This window comes from Thermobia domestica, chromosome 18, assembly GCF_964235325.1.
Source record: "Thermobia domestica chromosome 18, izTheDome1.hap1.1, whole genome shotgun sequence".
Classification (NCBI taxonomy): Eukaryota; Metazoa; Arthropoda; class Insecta; order Zygentoma; family Lepismatidae; genus Thermobia; species Thermobia domestica.
In genome coordinates, this window is record NC_137471.1 from 50,196,707 (window position 1) to 50,217,025 (window position 20,319).

Below are 20,319 nucleotides of genomic sequence, written 5' to 3' on the forward strand. Positions count from 1 at the left end.
TGGGTATATCTAAAAAGGCGAAAAGTTAATGGTCTTGTGAGTCACACTTCTTTGTAGGAGCTCTGGAAACTTCTTCTCTACAATTTCAGCCGGCATACGGTACCAGTGGGTCTGCATGAACTTTTGAAGTTTTAGGTTACGGATTTCGCTAGATCGTAGAAACGCAGACATGGAACATTCGCAAAGGAGGCCTACGGAAATAAGATATTTCTAATAACATCAAAAACTCCGAGTAGATCTAGATAAACTCCAAGACGAAATAACAATGTACGGTGTAACTCATCACTCAGATTACTTTTACTTATATCTGTGCGTTGTTCAGCAATGATCGTATGTACAAGACATTAAACCGACCATCTTCGTTTATCGTACCGGGATTAAAATAATAAGCATACAATCACTACGGCTACAAACAACTTTAACATACATTTTGCATTTCATATGTAATACATAAATTAACATTTCTCTTTATACCTTTATTATTTCATCGTAGAGTTTAATTTCACCTGTAAACAGTGTTTAATTGGATTAAAATGGGCGTGATAAAAGAGAAGCCTGTGACCATTTTTTTTTTTTTAATTTCTTGAACATTTATAAATGGCAAACAAATCCACGAGTCATACGTATCTTTGATCTGGTTAGATACTAAAGTCATGTTTACTTGCTACATTTCTAATCACTGACTAGTTGTATTATTATTATTATTATTATTATTATTATTATTATTATTATTATTATTATTATTATTATTTACGAGTTTAGAATGCTAGAGCATTTCAAGTACGATAGGAGAAACGAAAGAAAGTAACAATTAAGAAAAAGAAACAGAAGAGTAGAATGGACGAAAGAAAGAAATAAAAAGAACGCAGTTCGTACATGGAATGAAATTTGACCAATACACTATTATTTCTAAACAAAGAGCATATGAAAATGGAAAGTCAATGAAATTGTCATAAATGGTAAGAAGGATTATTGTTGTACGTGGAATGCGAAAAACTAACAAATTTATTTCGAGGAGGGGTTTGAGCTTGATAGTCCCCTAAATACGCCACTGTGTATACCGTACGCCAGTAATTGCCAACCGAATGATCCATGACGTCACAATTTGCTTCTCGAATTCTCAGTAAACTACTTACAAAGAGCAAGGGAAAGGCAATAAAAGCTAACGTTGGTAGAAGATAACGGTGACAGGCAAACTAAATGTAGTCAATAAGGGTATTAGACATCTCGATTTAATTGGAACAGCCCTTTAAGCGTGTATATATGGTAGTAGGGATATTTCACATTATTTTATGCTTCTATCAGGGAAAACCTATCATCGCTGCTTGGACATCAGGAAGTTGCATTAACCATGTTACGGAAACTATAAAGAATTGAAGCAAGAGCATAAATCACTCATTTTTGCTTCTCTAAAGAGTATCATGATATGAATTGAATACATACGGGTAGGCAGGCATGAGTGCTGTCATCTGTGGAGTATAATATCGACTTGTAAGTATTGTAAGTGAAACCAGAGCAATACAACCAATTTTTAATATTGAAAAGTCAACAGCGTGAATAAGTGATGATTTCAGGGGGTGATCCGAACAAGGAGTTAGAGTTCTCAGTGGCAGCTTTAGCGGGTAAGCACGGACCTACTCAAAATTTTTGAAAAATATGTAAACTCTAAAAGATACAATAAAGAGTAAATATATTTTCCACTATTTATGTTAATGGTACACCTTGTCTCAAAAAGGTTGAGCGCATTCTTTATTGGTGTTTTGAGGCAAAAATTTTCTAAGTCCAGCTTCGGGTATCTTCGGGAAAAAGTAAGCCAGGTTCGAACCTCCAAGCCAGCCTTTGCAATCGGGAAAAAGTTTGCAGATGTGTTTTTCTTCTTTTAAATATAATAAGACTTATTACCAAGTGTTTAAAAAAGCAACATTGATTGAAGTACTTAATGATACAATATTTCGAAACCTTTTATTAATATGAGGACATGCTTGTTTGTCATTTAGCTTTCTATACGTAATGGAACATTTAAATACGTTAAAGAATCTTTCCATATGTAAAAGAATGCTCAAAGTTAAGAAATAGAACATAATTATCGCCTGAGTACTAAAATAAAAGTCAAAGTAGAACAGAAACAGCGTTTGTAATGGATATGAATGTCATAATTATCTTGAGATCCGTTATACATCGCTAGAAGCTTAGTTCTAGGAGTCCTTGTGTTAGCTCATTGGTAAGCTGTCGGATTTCAAATCATAAGGTTGTGAGTTCGAATCCCATCTGGGTCAATACTTTTTTTTAAATTATATTTTCCGCAATGCATGAAAAATTATATAAAATAATTACATTAAAATACATAAGTTGTTTATATATAACATAATAATTGCAGAACATAGTAATTATTATGTTTAAAATATAACATCTGAGATAATTTTCACAGTAGGTCGGTATTATATATGAGGATGTAAATACAAGTTAAGAAACTCGTTCAATAGCAATAAATAAATCATGTAGTGTATTTATTTGCAGCTATTTGTCATATAGAGAGTAATTCTCAACATTCATAATATAGAATGTCATTTATGTTCTTGAAAAGTTATTCGATGCATAAACAGAGGGTATAAACAGAGAATCCAAAGTCGGAACGCTCGCAAAAAAATTCATGAACCCCAAAGGTCACGTGAGCAGACTGGAATTGTCCTTATGAAGCATGCCACAGCAGAAAGTCTTTACATAGATTTTCAATTCAATTCCTGATATATGCTTTTGCAATGTAGAAGTGGTGATGCCTTGAGTCGCCCTCTCTCGCTCGCTCACTCTCTCTTTATTTATACAGAATATAAAAGTGGATTTATGTGTGTGTTTCAACATAATTCTGATATATCTAGAGCAATTTTAACTATATTTCTTACAGTCTGGAAAAAGAGTACTGTCGGGATACATATCAAAAATGCTAGAAACGGGTCGATATTATTATTGAATCCATAGTTTCGTGGTCGCTTAGGTGAATAGCTCTACTTTCAATTCAAGTCCAATTAAGCTCCCATTAGCACCCAGGGTGGTTACGTAGCGACATAAAGATATCGAAATCAACCGATATTAGAATCGAATCATAAGTTTTCAGCGCCGCTAACAGTGCAGCCTTTCCCATTAGTCCACATTAGTCCCATTGCCAAGAGGGCAACATATTTGCAGAGTGCAAATTTTAAAACTTCAATAATATTTTAATTTTTTCCGTATGAAAAAGTTAAAAATCATGAGCAAATATACTATTTCACGAACAATCCTCTTTTACTATTCTAATATGTTTAATAATAGCGTAAGAAATGTAATAGTAATTCAGAACATGTTTCACAGTTGTTATTTTTTCTTACATAGTTGTAGCTGTAGCATGTAGTGAGTGGAATTTAACTGTAATAAATTCACTAATTAACCATATTCGAATTAAGTTTTATTTTTAAGTTCGGAATGAAGGGGCGGAGAAATATGGAGTTATTGGGGGCACCGAGCTTTTCTACATTTTACTTTCAAGATCTCCATTTTTCTTTTGTCATTTGTTCCTAATAAAAAAAGTTCAGTCACTTTTGGATTGTCATAGGATAGTAGGAGTTGCATTTTGGGATGCAGCCTGTGAGATTCTAGAGGAGCTAACTGCTTGAAAAAATATTTTTGAATCATCTGTAACATATGAAATAAGGATATGTATCATAAAAAATTGGAAGTAACTATGTCTGCGTAATCATCACGGTCAAATTGCAAAGTCAAATGAATTGACGTTTGGTATATAATCAGGCTCCAATCCCAACTGGGAAGTTATCATACGCGTGTCACTTTCATTATAATACATATCCTTAGGGGGAGTAGAAATCCGAATTTTTGCGAAAAATTTAGTATCTCACAAGCCGTTCAACTGAGAGCTGAAATTCAGCATATAACTCTTTATTAAAAATAAAGAGAATATGCCCTGGCATTTTTTAAAATTGTCTTTTATGAGCGGGGGGACGGGGGTGCATTTTCTATATACTGGAAATTGGTAGTGGGTTGATTTGTAAAAATAATCGAAAACGATTGATATTAGTTGAGAAAAAAATTGAGTAATGCAAACTAAAGTTCTTTTTGAATTTTATACCCACTGCTTTCTATTTATAATTGCTGAAGCTGGTGTTTAATATATGGAGCGTTCCGAGCATAAGGCAATCAAGCCATAAAGTTAGAGAAAAATGGACATAAAATTTGTATTCTAAACTTAATTACATGGGCATTTCCAATTAGTACGGCATGCTTAATTATATAGAAAATTAGTTTCTCTCTCTCTCTCTCTTTTTTTTTTTTTTAAAGTTGGTCTACTTTTCCTTGATTCGAAACTTTTCAATTTCACCCTATTTTCTACTGAAATGTGTCTGTAAGGCAACAAAGAAATAATTACATATGATAAATTTAAATTCATTTTAATTCGGAAGATGAGAAACACTTTGCCATTATATATCGTAAAGGTCAGACCCACCAGTATTGTAACAAAGAGGTGCTTGAGCCAATGACGGTAGAAATTCAAACTCCGATAAGTGATAATTTCACAGTCTTGTTTTATTACAAGTGTAATCTCTTTAGTCAATGGAGAGGAGGACGTGGGTCATCGGTCAGAGTTGATGTCGATGGGTTTTGGTGGGTCGGAGTTGGTCGCAATGGTTCAGAGTGGTTCATAGTTGGTGGTGGGTCAGAGTGGATCACGATGGTTGATGGGTCAGAATGGGCCAATGGGTCATTTGGGTGGTGGGTCATAGTGGGTCATGGTGGGTCGTGGATCAAATTTTCATTGACCCACACCATCTCTGGTTAAAATTGTACTAAAGATAAGAGGCACCGAAGATGCATGTCGGCTATTATGCTCAAATTTTGCGCATGGATAGTACTCCACCAGAAAGCAATAAATCTGAAACGGTTCACGGTATGACCTCCTAGAACTCGAGATGTAGGGGTTTGTCTGATTGGCTAAATTAAGACGTCAATGATTTATCCTTCAACAAGCAAGCTTTTTATGATCGTTTCCGTGGGGAAGTCAGAAGAACACGTGCCTAGTAATCGTAATATTGATAGTTCGCGTCCACCCCAGGGTATTTGTTTAGTGTTTTTTTGACTCATCTAAATATAAACAAATCACAGATATAGGCAATTTAACATATTTTGGGAGAGTAATTTTGTGGTTCGTTGGCGTTTCATCGCGTCTCTGCCCATGGTAGTAAAGTTTTCAAAATGGAACTGGTGCCACAGCTGATCGTCACTGCGGGGCCACCAATTTCTGGCGAGAGGTTAATAGTTGACCATCTGTAGTCCACCGACGCTTACAGCTTAGGGTAATGAACGATGTCCTTGCCTTGTAGACTTCATGACTACCGACGTCGGCAGTCAACTAGCTTTTAGTATTCCTTTACTAACCATCTATCGTTCATGTTTGTACACGGTGTTGTAATAATAATAATAATAATAATAATAATAATAATAATAATAATAATAATAATAATAATAATAATAATAATAATAATAATAATAATAATTATTATTATTATTATTATTATTATTATTATTATTATTATTATTATTATTATTATTAGTATTATTATTATTATTATTATTATTATTTGTAGTAACTGTAGTATAATTGATGATAGAATAATTATTGTCTATGTATTGTCTAGGTAGGACTACACACAGGATTTGGCTTGTTTTGGTTCGACTTGACTGTAATCCGAGTCGAGTTGGAAGATATTTTTCGCGCCGAGTCCAAGAGTAGACCTCAAAGATGTCTGTTTCGAGTCGAGTCGAGTTTCAAAGAAAAGTCGTTCGTGCCCATCCCTACTAATGAGAGCTTAATCGGAGTTAAGCGAAATTGAGAGTCTCACTATTTATCTAAGCGACCCCGAAAACTATGAATCTAATATCGATCATTTTCTAGCAATCTTTTATATGTATCCCCCTCCCATTCACCATAGGTAACCCGACAGCACTCTTTTTGAAACTATAAGAAATGTGGTTAAAATTACTCTAGGCCAGTGGTTCTCAATCTAATTCCTATCACGATCCCCTTTTATCACACGCTCTTGCCAGCGACCCTTTTATAATTTGTTTTATAATAAGCTTGTGTGGGATTTTCAACATACCTATTTCTATAATAGTAGAATCCTTTTTTTTTTTGTTTGTTTGTTTGTTTATAGTGAACAGTGCCATGGAAAATCATTGCCCGGGGCGAGAGTATAGTACGATGTCACCGTATATATGAGTGACGTCGACAGACTAGCTACGAAGCGCCACCATGGTTGGCACGAAGCTCAATAACATTTTCAAAATAAACCCTACCTTTCCTTAACTTTGAGCACATTTTATTACGTTTTATCTTCTATTTTACACATGTGCACATGCACTTTCCTAACTTGAGTAACACACTTCCTCCGAAATGTGTGGCCCCTCTTTTCGGCGCCCGGCACTGACAGTGGATACAGTAACTGTAATATCTATATTCCCAACGACGAAGGTGCTGGTTCAAGATGGATGTTAAACTCCTTCATTGAAGAGGCCATTAACGTATCCGATCTAAGCCCACAACTTCTTGACCAAATAATATAATGATCATGCGACAAGTCTTTGCAACTGGTTTTCTGTAACGAAGACTTGGACAACTTCTGCCTGATGAGGAGAGAAGAATATCCTGGTCTGGTGATTGCTGCTTTAAAAGTAATAATTCCATTTGCTATATCGTACTTGTGCGAAAGTGTTTTTTTTTATGGTAAACATTAAAACAAAGATAAGAAATCGTTTATCAGTTGAAAACGGCTTGATAATATTCGTCATGAAGATTGAACCGGGCATTGCTGCACTAGTGAAATTACACCATGCTTAGGTATCTCATTAGGTTTTAATTTTAATTGTATTTCAATGTGCAGGTTTTGTTTCATGTGTATTTTTCTAGTATTTCTATATACAGTTCTCATTAGTTTTATATCATACCTCTTTGATTTAAATTCATTTTTAAACAACTTTACTAACTAACTAACTCTATGGCCTATGGAACCCGAAGGTTCAATGCCGCGTTCACAAAAGCTCTACACTGACTTCTATCCTTAGCCAATTGGATCCAGTTTCTACTTTGTATTCTTATCTCAGCGAGATCCATCTTAATATTGTCCTCCCATCTGCCCCTAGGTCTTCCTAATGGTCGTTTTCCGTTTGGTCTTCCAGTCAAGACTTTCAAAGCGTTTCTACTTTCTTCCATTCTAGCTACCTGACCTGCCCACCTAAGCCTCCTAGACTTGACGACCCTAACAATGTTGGGTAACCGTATAAATTATGTAGTTCCTCGTTATGAAGTTTCCGCCATTCCCCATTCCCGTTCCTCTTGGGTCCGAATATTCGTCTAAGGATCTTGTTCTCAAATATTTTATACTTTCAGTCTATGTTCTTCCCTCAGAGTAGGCGACCATGTTTCACAACCATACAGAACAACAGGCATGATTATCGTTTTGTATATTTTAAGCTTCAAATTTCTCGACAAAATTCGCGATGACAAGAGACTTTGAACCGAATAGTAACACGAATTCTACACCCTTTGAAAATGTTCAGTAGACTTATTTTTTTATTGTTCTTTACAGTGTGTATAAAAAATAAAAGTATGCCTATCAGAACAAAATTAAAAATAATATTTAAAAATAATTTCTGGTATTAGATTCTAACTATATTTATCTCTTCCGCCTATCTTCGCGATCCCCTAGGGGCCGCGACTCCCAGGTTGAGAAACCCTGCTCTAGGCATACATGAGTTATGATGGAACATACATACATACACTTTTATATATATAAATGCAGATAAGAGAGAGTTGAGAGAAAGCGATTAAGGAATTACCGCTCTCAATCTCTTCCCTTTACTTTTGCGATTCGTGAATTTCTTACGTGACAGTTTGGGGCTAGCTAGTTTTTTGTCTTGAACCACGATCCGATTTTCGATATGTTCTACCTAAATGCTGTAATGCGAATATTGAGAAGTTATCTGCGATGAAAGTAGCTGCAAATAAATATATTACATAACTTATTTATTGCTATTACACGATTTTTTAAATTTGTATTCAATATTCACACATAACACACCGACGTTCTGTGAATACCTCAGATGTTATATTTTAAAGATAAGAATTACTTATGTCGTGAAATGATATGAATATATATATTCAACTCATATATACAACTGATGATATGAAAATATATATACAACTGATGAATTGTAATGTAACTATTTTACATAATTTTCATGCATTGAGGAAAGTAGAATATCATAAAGGAATCTCACCTGAACGGGTATCGAACTCACGATTTAACGCTCGGTGGTGTACCACTGAGCTAACATGACCGCTTTTCGGAAGCTGCTTCTGAAATATAACTGAGCTCATACGTAAATGCTCTTTTCCGTATGAAAATCACAATGACGAAATTAGAGTGTGAATACATAGTTTCGAAATATTGTTTCATTAAGTATTTCAATCAATGTTACTTTTTTCTACACTTAATACCATTTCAACATGTCTTATTATATTTAACAGAAGGAAAAACATATCTGTACATCTTTTCCCGATTACTAAGGTTGGCTTTGGAGGTTCGAACCAGCAGCTTTAGTTTACTGTTTTCCGAAGACACCCGATGTTGGACTTCGAAAGTGTTCGTCTCAAAACAGCTATAATCATATCGCTCAATCTGTTTGGTATATGGTATATGTTTTTATACGTGTAAAGTCAGTATAACAATTCATTCTTTAAACAGCTTTTCGCATGTATTAATATTCCTTTATAAAAACTGTTTTTATTATTATTATTACGGCGCACCATTTTCAGATTTCTTTCGCGAGTCGTTGACCAAGTCGTTCGCCACCAGCGTTGCCAGACTCACAGCTCGGAATTATTCCAAAACCTGATCGAACTTATGCTAGATTCGGTCAAATTATGCTAGATCCTCATAATTACTAATTCAGGAGTTAAAAAAAAACAAAGTTGAGGTACGATAACGTAACTTAAAATACACAGAGAGCAAGAATGCATGGATAGAACTCAATACTTCACGCACCAAAATTTTAACTCAACTAAATTACTGCAGTCGTTGCCAAACTCAATGGCGTATATATCGTATAAATGAATGCAAAGTTTTTGTTTACATATTTTGAAAGAAAATTACTTCGCAGCATAAGCGGAGTTGGGAATCGTCTGCTGGGGGAGAGGCAGATTTTTGGTCGGTCTCGGAGCTGTCATTTCAGGAATAAATATGATCATGAAGTCAGAAGTAAAGATGGTTAAGTTGTCAAAAAGTTGGGGGGAGAATGGCCCCCATAGCTCCGCCCATGCCTCGGAGTTAAAGGATTAGAAAACCCTGGGTGGAGCCGAAAAAAAAAAAAGCCCAAAGCCGTTCCGAACATACTTAGGAAAATAAGACTGCCTGTATGGTTTACCGAGTGTATGAATCAATGGAAGAGAATACATTTATGCCGTTCTTTTTCTTCCCACGACCAACTTCTCCAGGTTTTACGGCTTTTTGATAACTTGCTGAAATTATGCTAGATTTGGGCAGGATGCTAAAAGCAAGTGCTAGGTGCTAGAGACATGCAAATTATGCTAGATCTAGCATCATTATGCTAGATCTGGCAACGCTGTTCCCCACAATAGGCGTGTCGTGCAAGTAACCAATCACACGTCAGGTACTAGCTTTTACCTATTGCTTTCTTCTCACAGCTCAGAACATTGGTAACTATGGATAGACGTACAGCAGTAATTACTTTATGGGAGTTGGAAGGTTATTCTGCAACTGCAGCTAGCAGGCGAGTAGGTGTCCCGGCCTCTACAGGAAGGCAATGGATTCGGAAATATGGTGCTACAGGTCAGACTGGTAATTTACGATCTCTTGGTCCTCCGCATGTGTCAACCGAAGCCCAAGATGCGAGATTAGTAAACGAAGCCCGGTTAGACCCACTAAGGACGTCTAGACAGATAAGGGAAGCTTCTCTCTTTCCTGGTAGTAGGCATACAGCTCTGCGAAGGCTTCGTCAACCTGGGTTACGTGGCCGTGTTGCTGCCGTGAAGGAAAAACTCTCAGACGACCACAAAATTTACCGTCTCGCGTTTGCACAGGCGAATGTGGGTCTCAATTGGGAAAACGTAGTTTTCTCAGATGAATCCATATTCACAACATCAAAGGAGGGACGCCGTTTTGTGTATCGTCCGAGAGGCACCCGATATGACCATGGATATGTGGCTGCTTGCAATCGCAGTGGCCATGTATCTATTTTATGTTGGGGTTGGATTTCCAGTCGCGAAGCAGGACAGCTTCATAGAATTGCAGGACATCTGGACAATGCTCAGTACTTAGACATTATCAGTAATATCATGGTGCCATCTGTTTCAGCCTGATGGTGTAATTCAGTTCCAGCAATACCAGTCGCCAATACATAATTCCCGTGTGGTTCAGGAATGGTTCGCAGGGCACCCTGAGATTGATTTAATCGACTGGCCGCCTCGTGGAGCAGACCTCAATCTCATGGAAAATATGTGAGCAGAAGTGAAGCGTACTCTAAGGGAAAGTTGGCCTGAGGCAGATCCACCAAGAACTCAGGATGACCTGTGGCATCTTGTTTCCGAAGCATGGCTGGAGGTAGGGGAAGAAGATAGATTTGTCACCCATGTAATAGATTCCATGCCCAGAAGAATGGAGCGTGTAATAAATTCAGAAGGGTCTTGGACACAATATTAATGACTCCGCCTTAACTCCCGAAAACAGCCCTTTTCAGGGCTACCTAAACGCTTCTGAAAATATTTCTAGAAGTAAACCACTCCTTGTATCCGATTTCTGTGCAATCCTACTAACAAAAGAATGATAATTAGCTGTAGGCTTTGAACTCAAGACCTCTTCAGTGGCAAGTCCGTACTCTACCAGTGAGCTAACATGAACACGCAAACCTAACCTGAAGAAACACGACTTTCAATTTCTGGTATTCGATGACAATGATGCTCATATACTTTGCAAATGTTGTATTCAACTTGGGATATTCTGCAACACACACACACACATAAACAAAGCGAAAGAAAGAGAGAGAGAGAGAGAGAGAGAGAGAGAGATGAATACACAAAAGCATATTCAACGTATTCGAATGAGACTCTAAGTAACGACATTCCGTTCTAAAGAGAATTTGTGTTTCTTCCCGTGACGTTAAGGGGATCGGGAAAAGCTATGTGTCTTGAAGCAGGATACGACTTTGGATACTCTGTTTATATACTTTCTATATCCGTAGGAATATACTGTATTTCACGAATATAAATAACATACTGTAATGAGAATATTGAGAAGTTAAATCTGTATGACAAATAGCTGCAAATAAATACACTACATAACTTATTTATTGCTATTAAACGATTTTCCTAACTTGTATTTAACATTCTCATATATAATAACGACCTACTGTGAAAATTATCTCAGATGTTATATTTTAAACATAATAATTACTATGTTCTGCAATTATTATGTTATATATAAACAACTTATGTATTTTAATGTAATTATTTTATATAATTTTTCATGCATTGCGGAAAATATAATTTTAAAAAATGTATTGACCCAGATAGGATTCGAACTCACAACCTTATGATTTGAAATCCGACAGCTTACCAATGAGCTAACACAAGGACTCCTAGAACTAAGCTTCTAGCGATGTATAACGAATCTCAAGATAATTATGACATTCATATCCATTACAAACGCTGTTTCTGTTCTACTTTGACTTTTATTTTAGTACTCAGGCGATAATTATGTTCTATTTCTTAACTTTGAGCATTCTTTTACATATGGAAAGATTCATTAACGTATTTAAATGCTCCATTACGTATAGAGAGCTAAATGACAAACAAGCATGTGCAAGGTTTCGAAATATTGTATCATTAAGTATTTCAATCAATGTTGCTTTTTTAAACACTTGATAACAAGTCTTATTATATTTAAAAGAAGAAAAACACATCTGCAAACTTTTTCCCGATTGCAAAGGCTGGCTTGGAGGTTCGAACCTGGCTTACTTTTTCCCGAAGATACCCGAAGCTGGACTTAGAAAATTTTTGCCTCAAAACACCAATAAAGAATGCGCTCAACCTTTTTGAGACAAGGTGTACATAATATTTTTAAAAAATAGGATCAACCACTACTCTAAAAGTAATTTCCTACTGTCATGAATCAATCAAATGCATATATCTACCAGGGAGCGAGCCTACCGAAAATTAAAATCATAAAGCCGCCCCTGATATTTCTTATCGTGCTCAGTATAAATTACCTGTAGGCCTACTGCATTTTCACAGACCTGCTTTTCATCCCATGTGTATTTAAAGTCCCCCTGGAGAAATCTCCAAATATATCTTGAAGGAGTGTATTTCTATTTATTTTATTTATTTATTTTTGCAGTAAATCAGCAGACAAAAATCCAGTCACTAGAAAATTAAATTTCTGTCCTCTACATTAATCAAAACACTATTAATCATTTATCTGCTAAATCTATACAAGGATAATTTTATAGGAGACCGAATTAAAAGATTTTTAATTAAGTTAAAAAAATACCTTCAGTTTACTCTGAATAGCGAAATATTTATTGTCAAGTGGGGAACTTTTGATTAACCAAATATCAAGTTTTATCAGCGTATAGATATCAGTGTTACCAACTATCTGAGCGAAAAATCAGAAAACGACCATTAAGCGACATTGTGTTTGCTGCCCTCGTGCAAAAATAATGGGACAACTCTCGCAGATAATATTAGGTTGGTACGAATGAATGAGCTTTTGCGTCACCTGCGTCATTTCCAAAGAAAGAAAAAAAAAAACCTATAATCTTGGCTTGGATGTTGGGCTAAATTCGACTAATGATGGCATGTTTTCCAATGCTCCTATACTTATTATTTTTCCTATATATTCACGTCTGTTCCTATAAACTCCTGTATTTCGTATATTTTAACGAAACTTCTTATATTTTTCTGGCATTACTACATCCACTTGTGAAAATAACATAAGGAAATAAAGCATGGGTGGTTGGAGGGCCTTTTGTCTCCACAATAGGGTGGTTGAACGGAGAGTCTTATGTGTTTCGTCGTTTCCTGTTTATTATCGAAAGATAATTACACCAAACAATATATAGTTAGCGCAAAACGTATTCATACACCTTCAAAATGAAATAATAATAAAAAAAATCTAGTTTTGTCATATTCATTTAAAAGTTCTATGAAATAGTGATTATAAAGACTTATAAATAATTTATTTAGAGGTATCAATACCTTTTGCGCTAACTTTGTAGACAAATAATTGTAGAATATGTTACACATAGTCAAATCTTACCTTAAAAGCGCCAGCTGCAGAATGTTTACATTTTAGATTTTATTTTACATTCTTGCAAGTGATGAAATTATTCACATCTTGGAAACGTATACTTACAAACACCTATATTCTGACACAGATCCTCGTTTAAATTTTCCTTATGGTCGGTGGTTAGTGCTGGTGAGCTACGTACAAAAACACTAAGAAACTCGTATAAAATTTTGCAACGAGATAATTACCCATTTAGATTATATTAGAATAGAATGTATGTTCATAAAACAATTGATGTAATTTCTATTTTTTTTTTTTAATTTCTACCTCCTGGTTAATTGAAATGTTCCTTTTTCACAGCTTCGCAAACCCTCCTATATTTTTTCGTTGTGATTTTTTTCCTTATTAGCATTGGAAAGCCTGTGATGGTCAAAATGTTCGATTATTTAGTTTCGCTCATATGAATCGTTTAGACGTCAGAGCATTCCCTTTGCACAGATGAATTGCTTAGGAGTGATTCGCTCAGTGAATCATTTGGTATCCTCCCATGTATTTTGCGGAAATGAATTATTCGATCATGTAAATTCAGTGGGAATTATCGATATGACAAAGGGGCGTAAGGAACAAAAAGTATTTATTACAGGAGAACATTTTAAGGAAGAACTTTCCTTTAACCGTCTGTCGTGTAATGTAATGTAAAAGTTAAATATTGATTTTTGTGCAGAAGCATACTCTTTCAAAGCAAATTTTAAGTGACTTGAAATAAAACATGTGACCAGGGCCGGCAAGTTTCAAAATATGTCATAACTATGTTATTTAAAATAAATATTTTTTGTTGGAAACAGACTTCATGATGATGGTAGTTAAATTTATTAAGTTGACCTTCTATTTGAATACCACATTCGTAAATCATGTTTAGGTCGCATTAGTTTGTCACATGGACAGTGCTAAAGCAAATGGAGCTCTTCCGTGGCCAAGCGGTTAGCATACGCGCCCTTGGCGCGGGAGACCTGGGTTCGATTCCCGGCAAGAGCTCATGTGGTTCGGATTCCACGTTAATCAGTGGTCCACGTCTCATATAGCCTCGTGCTGAAAAGGGACGTTAAACTCAAACTCAACTCAACTAAAGCAAATGGTCAAACAAATCTCAGCATGAATTGCTTGATTGTTGTCAAATACAAGAACTCAATTCTTAAACACTAGAGAACACCTGTTCCATTTAATTAGCATAGTTTTGATATGAAAACTAGTCTTGTCTTTCTTACAAACAAATTCCTTATCATTAAAGGTAATTTTTTAAAACAAATATCGAAGGAAAATCAAGAAATAAAGATAAAAGAGCTAGTTGCACTGGAATTACAAATTGATGTATTGAGATTGAAGCTCGATATTGAATACTATAAAAAAAAAAGATTAAGAAAAAAAAGATCTTTCATCTGCAGGTGTGTTTGCTTTATCTTTTACTAACATAATAGATTATTATATAAAGATAAAAGTGTATTTGTAGTGTTTAGGCCTTTGAGTGCTAGTGCTGTTTTCCTCCCTTTCTTGTTTATAATGGGGTACCATACTTAAAATCGTAGTTTTAAAGATTGCTTCTTTCTGGAGAAAGAGAGGACGGCAAATGATACCATTGCACGGGGCGGCAAATTGTCTAGGGCTGGCCCTGCATGTGAATAATAAAATGCGGGAAGGGGTAAGAGTTACGGATACACACCTGTTTGTCGCTTTCTGTTTTTTTAATGTAAAAGACTGGCTACGATTATAGTACGATTAAGAAACTGTTTTCATACTAAAAATACTGTATGATATATTCAGGTCAATATGGTAATTTCTAGTTTTTCTTTTTTTTAAGGATTATTTCGGAAAAAATAATAATTGGCACGTTTATTGTTATTATTGGATTATTGGTATATATTCGCATCTTTTCAGGCAGAGCTTTTGTTCCTAAACCAGATGTGGATGTTGGAGTGGTACACTTCACACCGTTAATACAACCCGTAATATCGCTTCCATTTAAACTTGTGGAGAAGGTTGTTCGCACAATCTTCCATTATAGGCAGAAATTTAGTATCAAAGGAGCAAGGTAAGAAAGTAAACTGTGCTGTTCCTATTACAAATCTTGTTAGGTTTAGAAATTGACTATCAGTAAAAATACGATACGCAAGTGAGGTTCTGTTATTTACAGCCTACAGGGACGCGGTGGCTCAGTGGTAGAGCGTTCACCTCTGGTGCATAGGGTTCCGGGTTCAAACCCTGCTCCCGCCAAGTGAACTTTGTGGTGGACAAACACCGTGTGCGTGGGTTTTCTCGGGGTTCTCCCGTTTTCTCCCCCTTTCTTCATTCCACCATTTCATTCATTTCTCATCATCACCGTCTCCTTTAGCCTAACCGGCATAATCGTGGGACATAAAACTCAAAAATTTCATTTCATTTCCTACTAATTAGTACGGCTGGCCAGAAATTCTTAATTGGGTGGTGTGCAATTAACACATGCACTCGCTTTCATGGCTGTGAAGTCTGGTTTTCTAGATCAGATTTCACTCTCTTTAATTAAAGATATTCTCCATTTGTTGGTTAAAAAAAAATAACCGACGCGAACAAAAGCGTTAAAATAATAATAATAATAATAATAATAATAATAATAATAATAATAATAATAATAATAATAATAATAATAATAAAGCTCTTAAAGACACAAGGTAATTCATTAGTATTATCTATAACATTTTTTGAAGTCTTTGCCAACCAACTAATTAATGCCTAATGTAAAATTCGTTTGGGTGGTAATTGTATGAGCCGTTAATTGGTTTGGCTTGGTGCAGGCTTCAGAGTTCAGAAAAGTTTATAAAATATGAATATTTCCATTTACATTTGTTTCAATATTATTGTGACTATGAGAGGATTATTAGAGGTTTTTAATCTAGACTTTTTATCACAAAAAAGTGAACAACAAGCGTTAAGATTTTTAGAGTCCATTCTAGAAAATAAAGTACACAGTCAGTACCGTGTAAATAATATCTCATATAGAGTACCAACTCACGGAGTAAGGAAAGCAAATTTATAGTGTAAGAGCAGTACAAAGAACTCTGTATTAAGTTCTTTACTTACTAAGTTTAATAACACAAGATCCGACTCTTGAAATTAAGGTTGGGTTAGACTTTTACTAGTTTTATAATATTTTATTCTGATATAACAGCAATTCATACATGATTCGTATATTTTATTATTAGACAATCTAATCATTAAGATTAGGGCTATTTTAGTGGTTTTACTTTGTTGTATTTTACTTTATATGACTCACTTTTAAACTATTAAATATTACAATTGTACTGTTATATGGTACTAACATTGAAGTTTAAGCATTTAAATTGTATTATGCACAAAATATTCAATTACTCGTACGGTGCTATACTTTGCTAACGCTGCTGACAACACTTTAAATATGTTAAATTAAATTATTATTATTTCTGCTTTTCAGCACTTCTGTTCAAGTCGGTTTAATAGTGCTTTTTTTTTTTTTTTTTTTTTTTAATAAATTCTTAAGTTTTTGCTTTTAGTGCATATTTTAAGGTGGTTATTTTTCTTTTAAATTCGTTTAATTTTTCCACTTTTCGTTACTCTTGTAGTTTAGTTAGATACTTAAACTAAAGGTAGAACACTAACTTTCTATGAAATTGGTCGGCCTGCAAAATACGCGTGAATACACATACACAAACACACTATATATATATATGAAGGACAGTCAAAAAGTTACTGAAATGTTGTTGCAGTTCTGGCATTTCTGATGCAATCACAATGAATCTTGTGCAATACAGTCCCTAGGTTGCCTAATTCTAAATTTAACAAGTGTAAACACGTCTTAACAGACAGTGTACGAGTAGTGTAGCTGAACAGACTAGAGCGTGGTGATCAGTTGGCGCAATTTTACAGATCGAGCAACGCGTAAACGTGAAGTTCATGTGCAAATTGAGGAAAATCTGATTCAATGATTCTGATAGCCTTAAAAACAGTTTAGCACCATCAGATGTTTGGCTCTTCCTAACGCTAAAAATGAGCCTTTTCCATTTCGCCAACGTAGAATAACACGATGGCTGAACTTCGTAAGATACCAAAAGAGGCTTTTCGACTGTGTTCTCACCAATCACAGGAGCGATGGAACAAGTGTTTATGTGTGTGTGTGTGTTCCGAAGGTGCCAACTTTGAAGTCGATTAAGTACATGTGTACTTACATTGTGGTAATAAAAGGCTAAAACAGAATTCCGGGAACTTTTTGACTGGCTCTCGTGTATATATATAAATCGATCTGCTCATTATAGAATTATACTTAAACATACCCAATATATATATATACGTATATAATATCGGGTGTTCCAAAATTGGCGCCCACGGACTACAGAGGACTATTCTACAAGTCAAAAGAAACCCCCAAAAATGTATAAGATCTACCAATCCATCAAATAGTTCAATCGATTTTTTGCACATGGCAGTTAAAGTCAATAGATATTGACGCTAGCACCATTTATTAGTATAATAATCGGTGTAACTGCTTGATGGATTCGTAAAACAATGCTAATGGTTCCAAGTTAATCGGCGACGTTGCCACTTAATGAAATTTTGATTTTCCACAGCGGCTCGAAGGGTATATCATATTATAGTATTTTCGCTTTATTTTGACCTGAATAATAGAGCTCTGTAGTCCGTGGACGCTATTGTATATATATATATACAATATATATACACAGGAGCATATCCAAGGGAGGGCTGTAGGGGCTATAACCCCCCCCCCTTGACGCTCAGGTATACACTGGATAAAATGGGCTTCAATCCTACTTTCTTTACGCTGGATTAACGGCAAAGTATGGTTTAGCCCCTCCCTTGATCATATCCTGGATCCGCGGCTTTATATATATACAGCGTGATTCAAATTGATGTGAACGATAAGGAAACGTTCTATAAGTAATAATACTCTATCAACAATGAAATCTCTATGGAAATACGTTCAATATTATCCTCAAGTTTTGTTTGGAACGAGCGTAGTAGTTTAAAATTTATCCGCTAGGTGGCAGAGTGATTAGTTCCAAGATAGCTGCCTGTGGTGCAGAGAGAGCATTTTGCGTTTTACAGTTTCACGTTTGTCGGTCTATTGTTAGTGTTCAACGCAATTTCCGCATAAAATTTCATAAAGATCCACCATCAAAGAAAGAATTCCATACGTAAGTGTAATGTGCCATTACAGTCTAATGAGATTATGTTTTTAATAGGAGGGTGCCCGAAATTTTTTGCACCGACTGTATCTGACGTTTAACAAAAAATTTCTGGCTGTTCATATAATTCGTAATATTGTTCGTTATTCTATTTCAAATTAACACGAAAAACTGTAAAAAATTCATTACGGATTATAGTTTTGGGAATCAATATCTTTATTTATATTTTAAATTAGTTATAAGTCTTGTATATGGATGTGTAAATGGATTATTACAATTCTTACGGTGTCAGTGCTATCTGAAAATATAGATCCATTATTGGACGGAACTTTCCAGATCAAATAACCAATCTAAAATTCGACAGAATTTTCAGGACCACCCTTCACCTCTCTTTTAGATACCTAGGTCCCTCTAAAATCTAGTTTAATCCAGATTTTACCAAATTTTATTCGTTTCAAAGCCCCACCGCCAAAATGCTTAGTTTTGATTGGCTGATAAACCCACGCTATGATATTAGGGCGCAATTATTTCCATTCCTTGCAAGAATTTCGTTGACGACAGCAGATTCGGATCTTCTAGCTCAGGAAGTCGAAAATTAACTAGAAAAGCTGCATTAAGAAGGTAACACTAATATAATAATTGAATAAAGACCGACCAGGAAGCACAGGAGCTCAAATTTGGAAAATTTTTAACAGTTAAAACAGGATAAAATCTTAGTGAAATATAGCCAGAACCACAGGACGCCATGTCAGATGTAAATATTTAGTGTGGACAGGTTTGACATTTAAGTGCGGTTAATTTGGTGTGATAAAATCTTCATTTGCTTTGACTCAGGAAATTCAATTCAGTGATTATCCTTTTCACCCCTCCCAATATCATTTACAGTCAAGACCTGTCCGTGTAGTAATTTATTAATATAGATAGTGATTTTTTTTTTACTAACTCACATGGCGGTATTTTGCATTTTGCAATCTTGGTAACATTATAATGATGGCTTAAGTTAACTCTCAGGGCTCCTATCAGACTCCCAAATTGGGAGTACGGCTTCCAGCGGGATGAGTTGAACATGTAGTTTGTTTCCGGGTTTCTGCCCCTTCAGGGCAGGGGTCCTATTGTTAGCTAATACTTCGATATGTCCCCTCGGGGGCATTGACTAAACAGTTAAGAATGTGATTCAGTGAATATAAGGGCCAGTTGGCCCTGTTCATTTCTTTCCTTTCGTTACCTTTCGTAGAGCCGATTTAACATAGTAAAATATGAAGGTTTTCTGTGTATATTTATTAGTATAACATGTATTAATGTAGTGTGTAGTATGGACGTGGCATGTATGTGTTTGTAATGTAGTATCATTAGCAATTGTAGTTAAGTGATGTAAGAGTGTGTGAAATTATGGAATAGGGACAGTGTAGTATTTACTATGTGATAAATTTTTTATTCCGTCATTAAGTGAACTCACACAATATTCAAAAGTGAACGTAATATAGTATAATAATTCCGTGTACAAGGTCACATTCAGTTGTTCAAGGGTTGATTACATCGTCGCTAGCCTCTAGTGTCGAAAGTCAGTACTAACCGTCATTCTTCTGTCGAGGTACTTAGTGATTTAGTTTTCATGAAATTGACCTTTCTTTCCGAAATAAAACCTAGAAGGTATAATTCACAGCCCATATGAATGTACAGTTAGGTCAAGTGACCCAAAATTAATATATTCTGAAAATTTCAACATTCTGCCTAGTCTAGAAATCGAAATATTTAAATAAATAAACAAT

At 35.3% G+C, this 20,319-nt stretch overlaps 1 protein-coding gene across 1 annotated transcript in view; it reads left to right on the plus strand.

Moving 5' to 3' along the window:
- The window catches only part of mtTFB1 (mitochondrial transcription factor B1), a 59,285-nt gene that overhangs the window by 14,792 nt on the left and 24,174 nt on the right, over positions 1-20,319 (plus strand). The window contains exon 4 of the mRNA XM_081746214.1: positions 15,276-15,429. Within this exon, the coding sequence (XP_081602340.1) occupies positions 15,276-15,429 (154 nt within the window). The remainder of the gene's footprint in view (positions 1-15,275; positions 15,430-20,319) is intronic.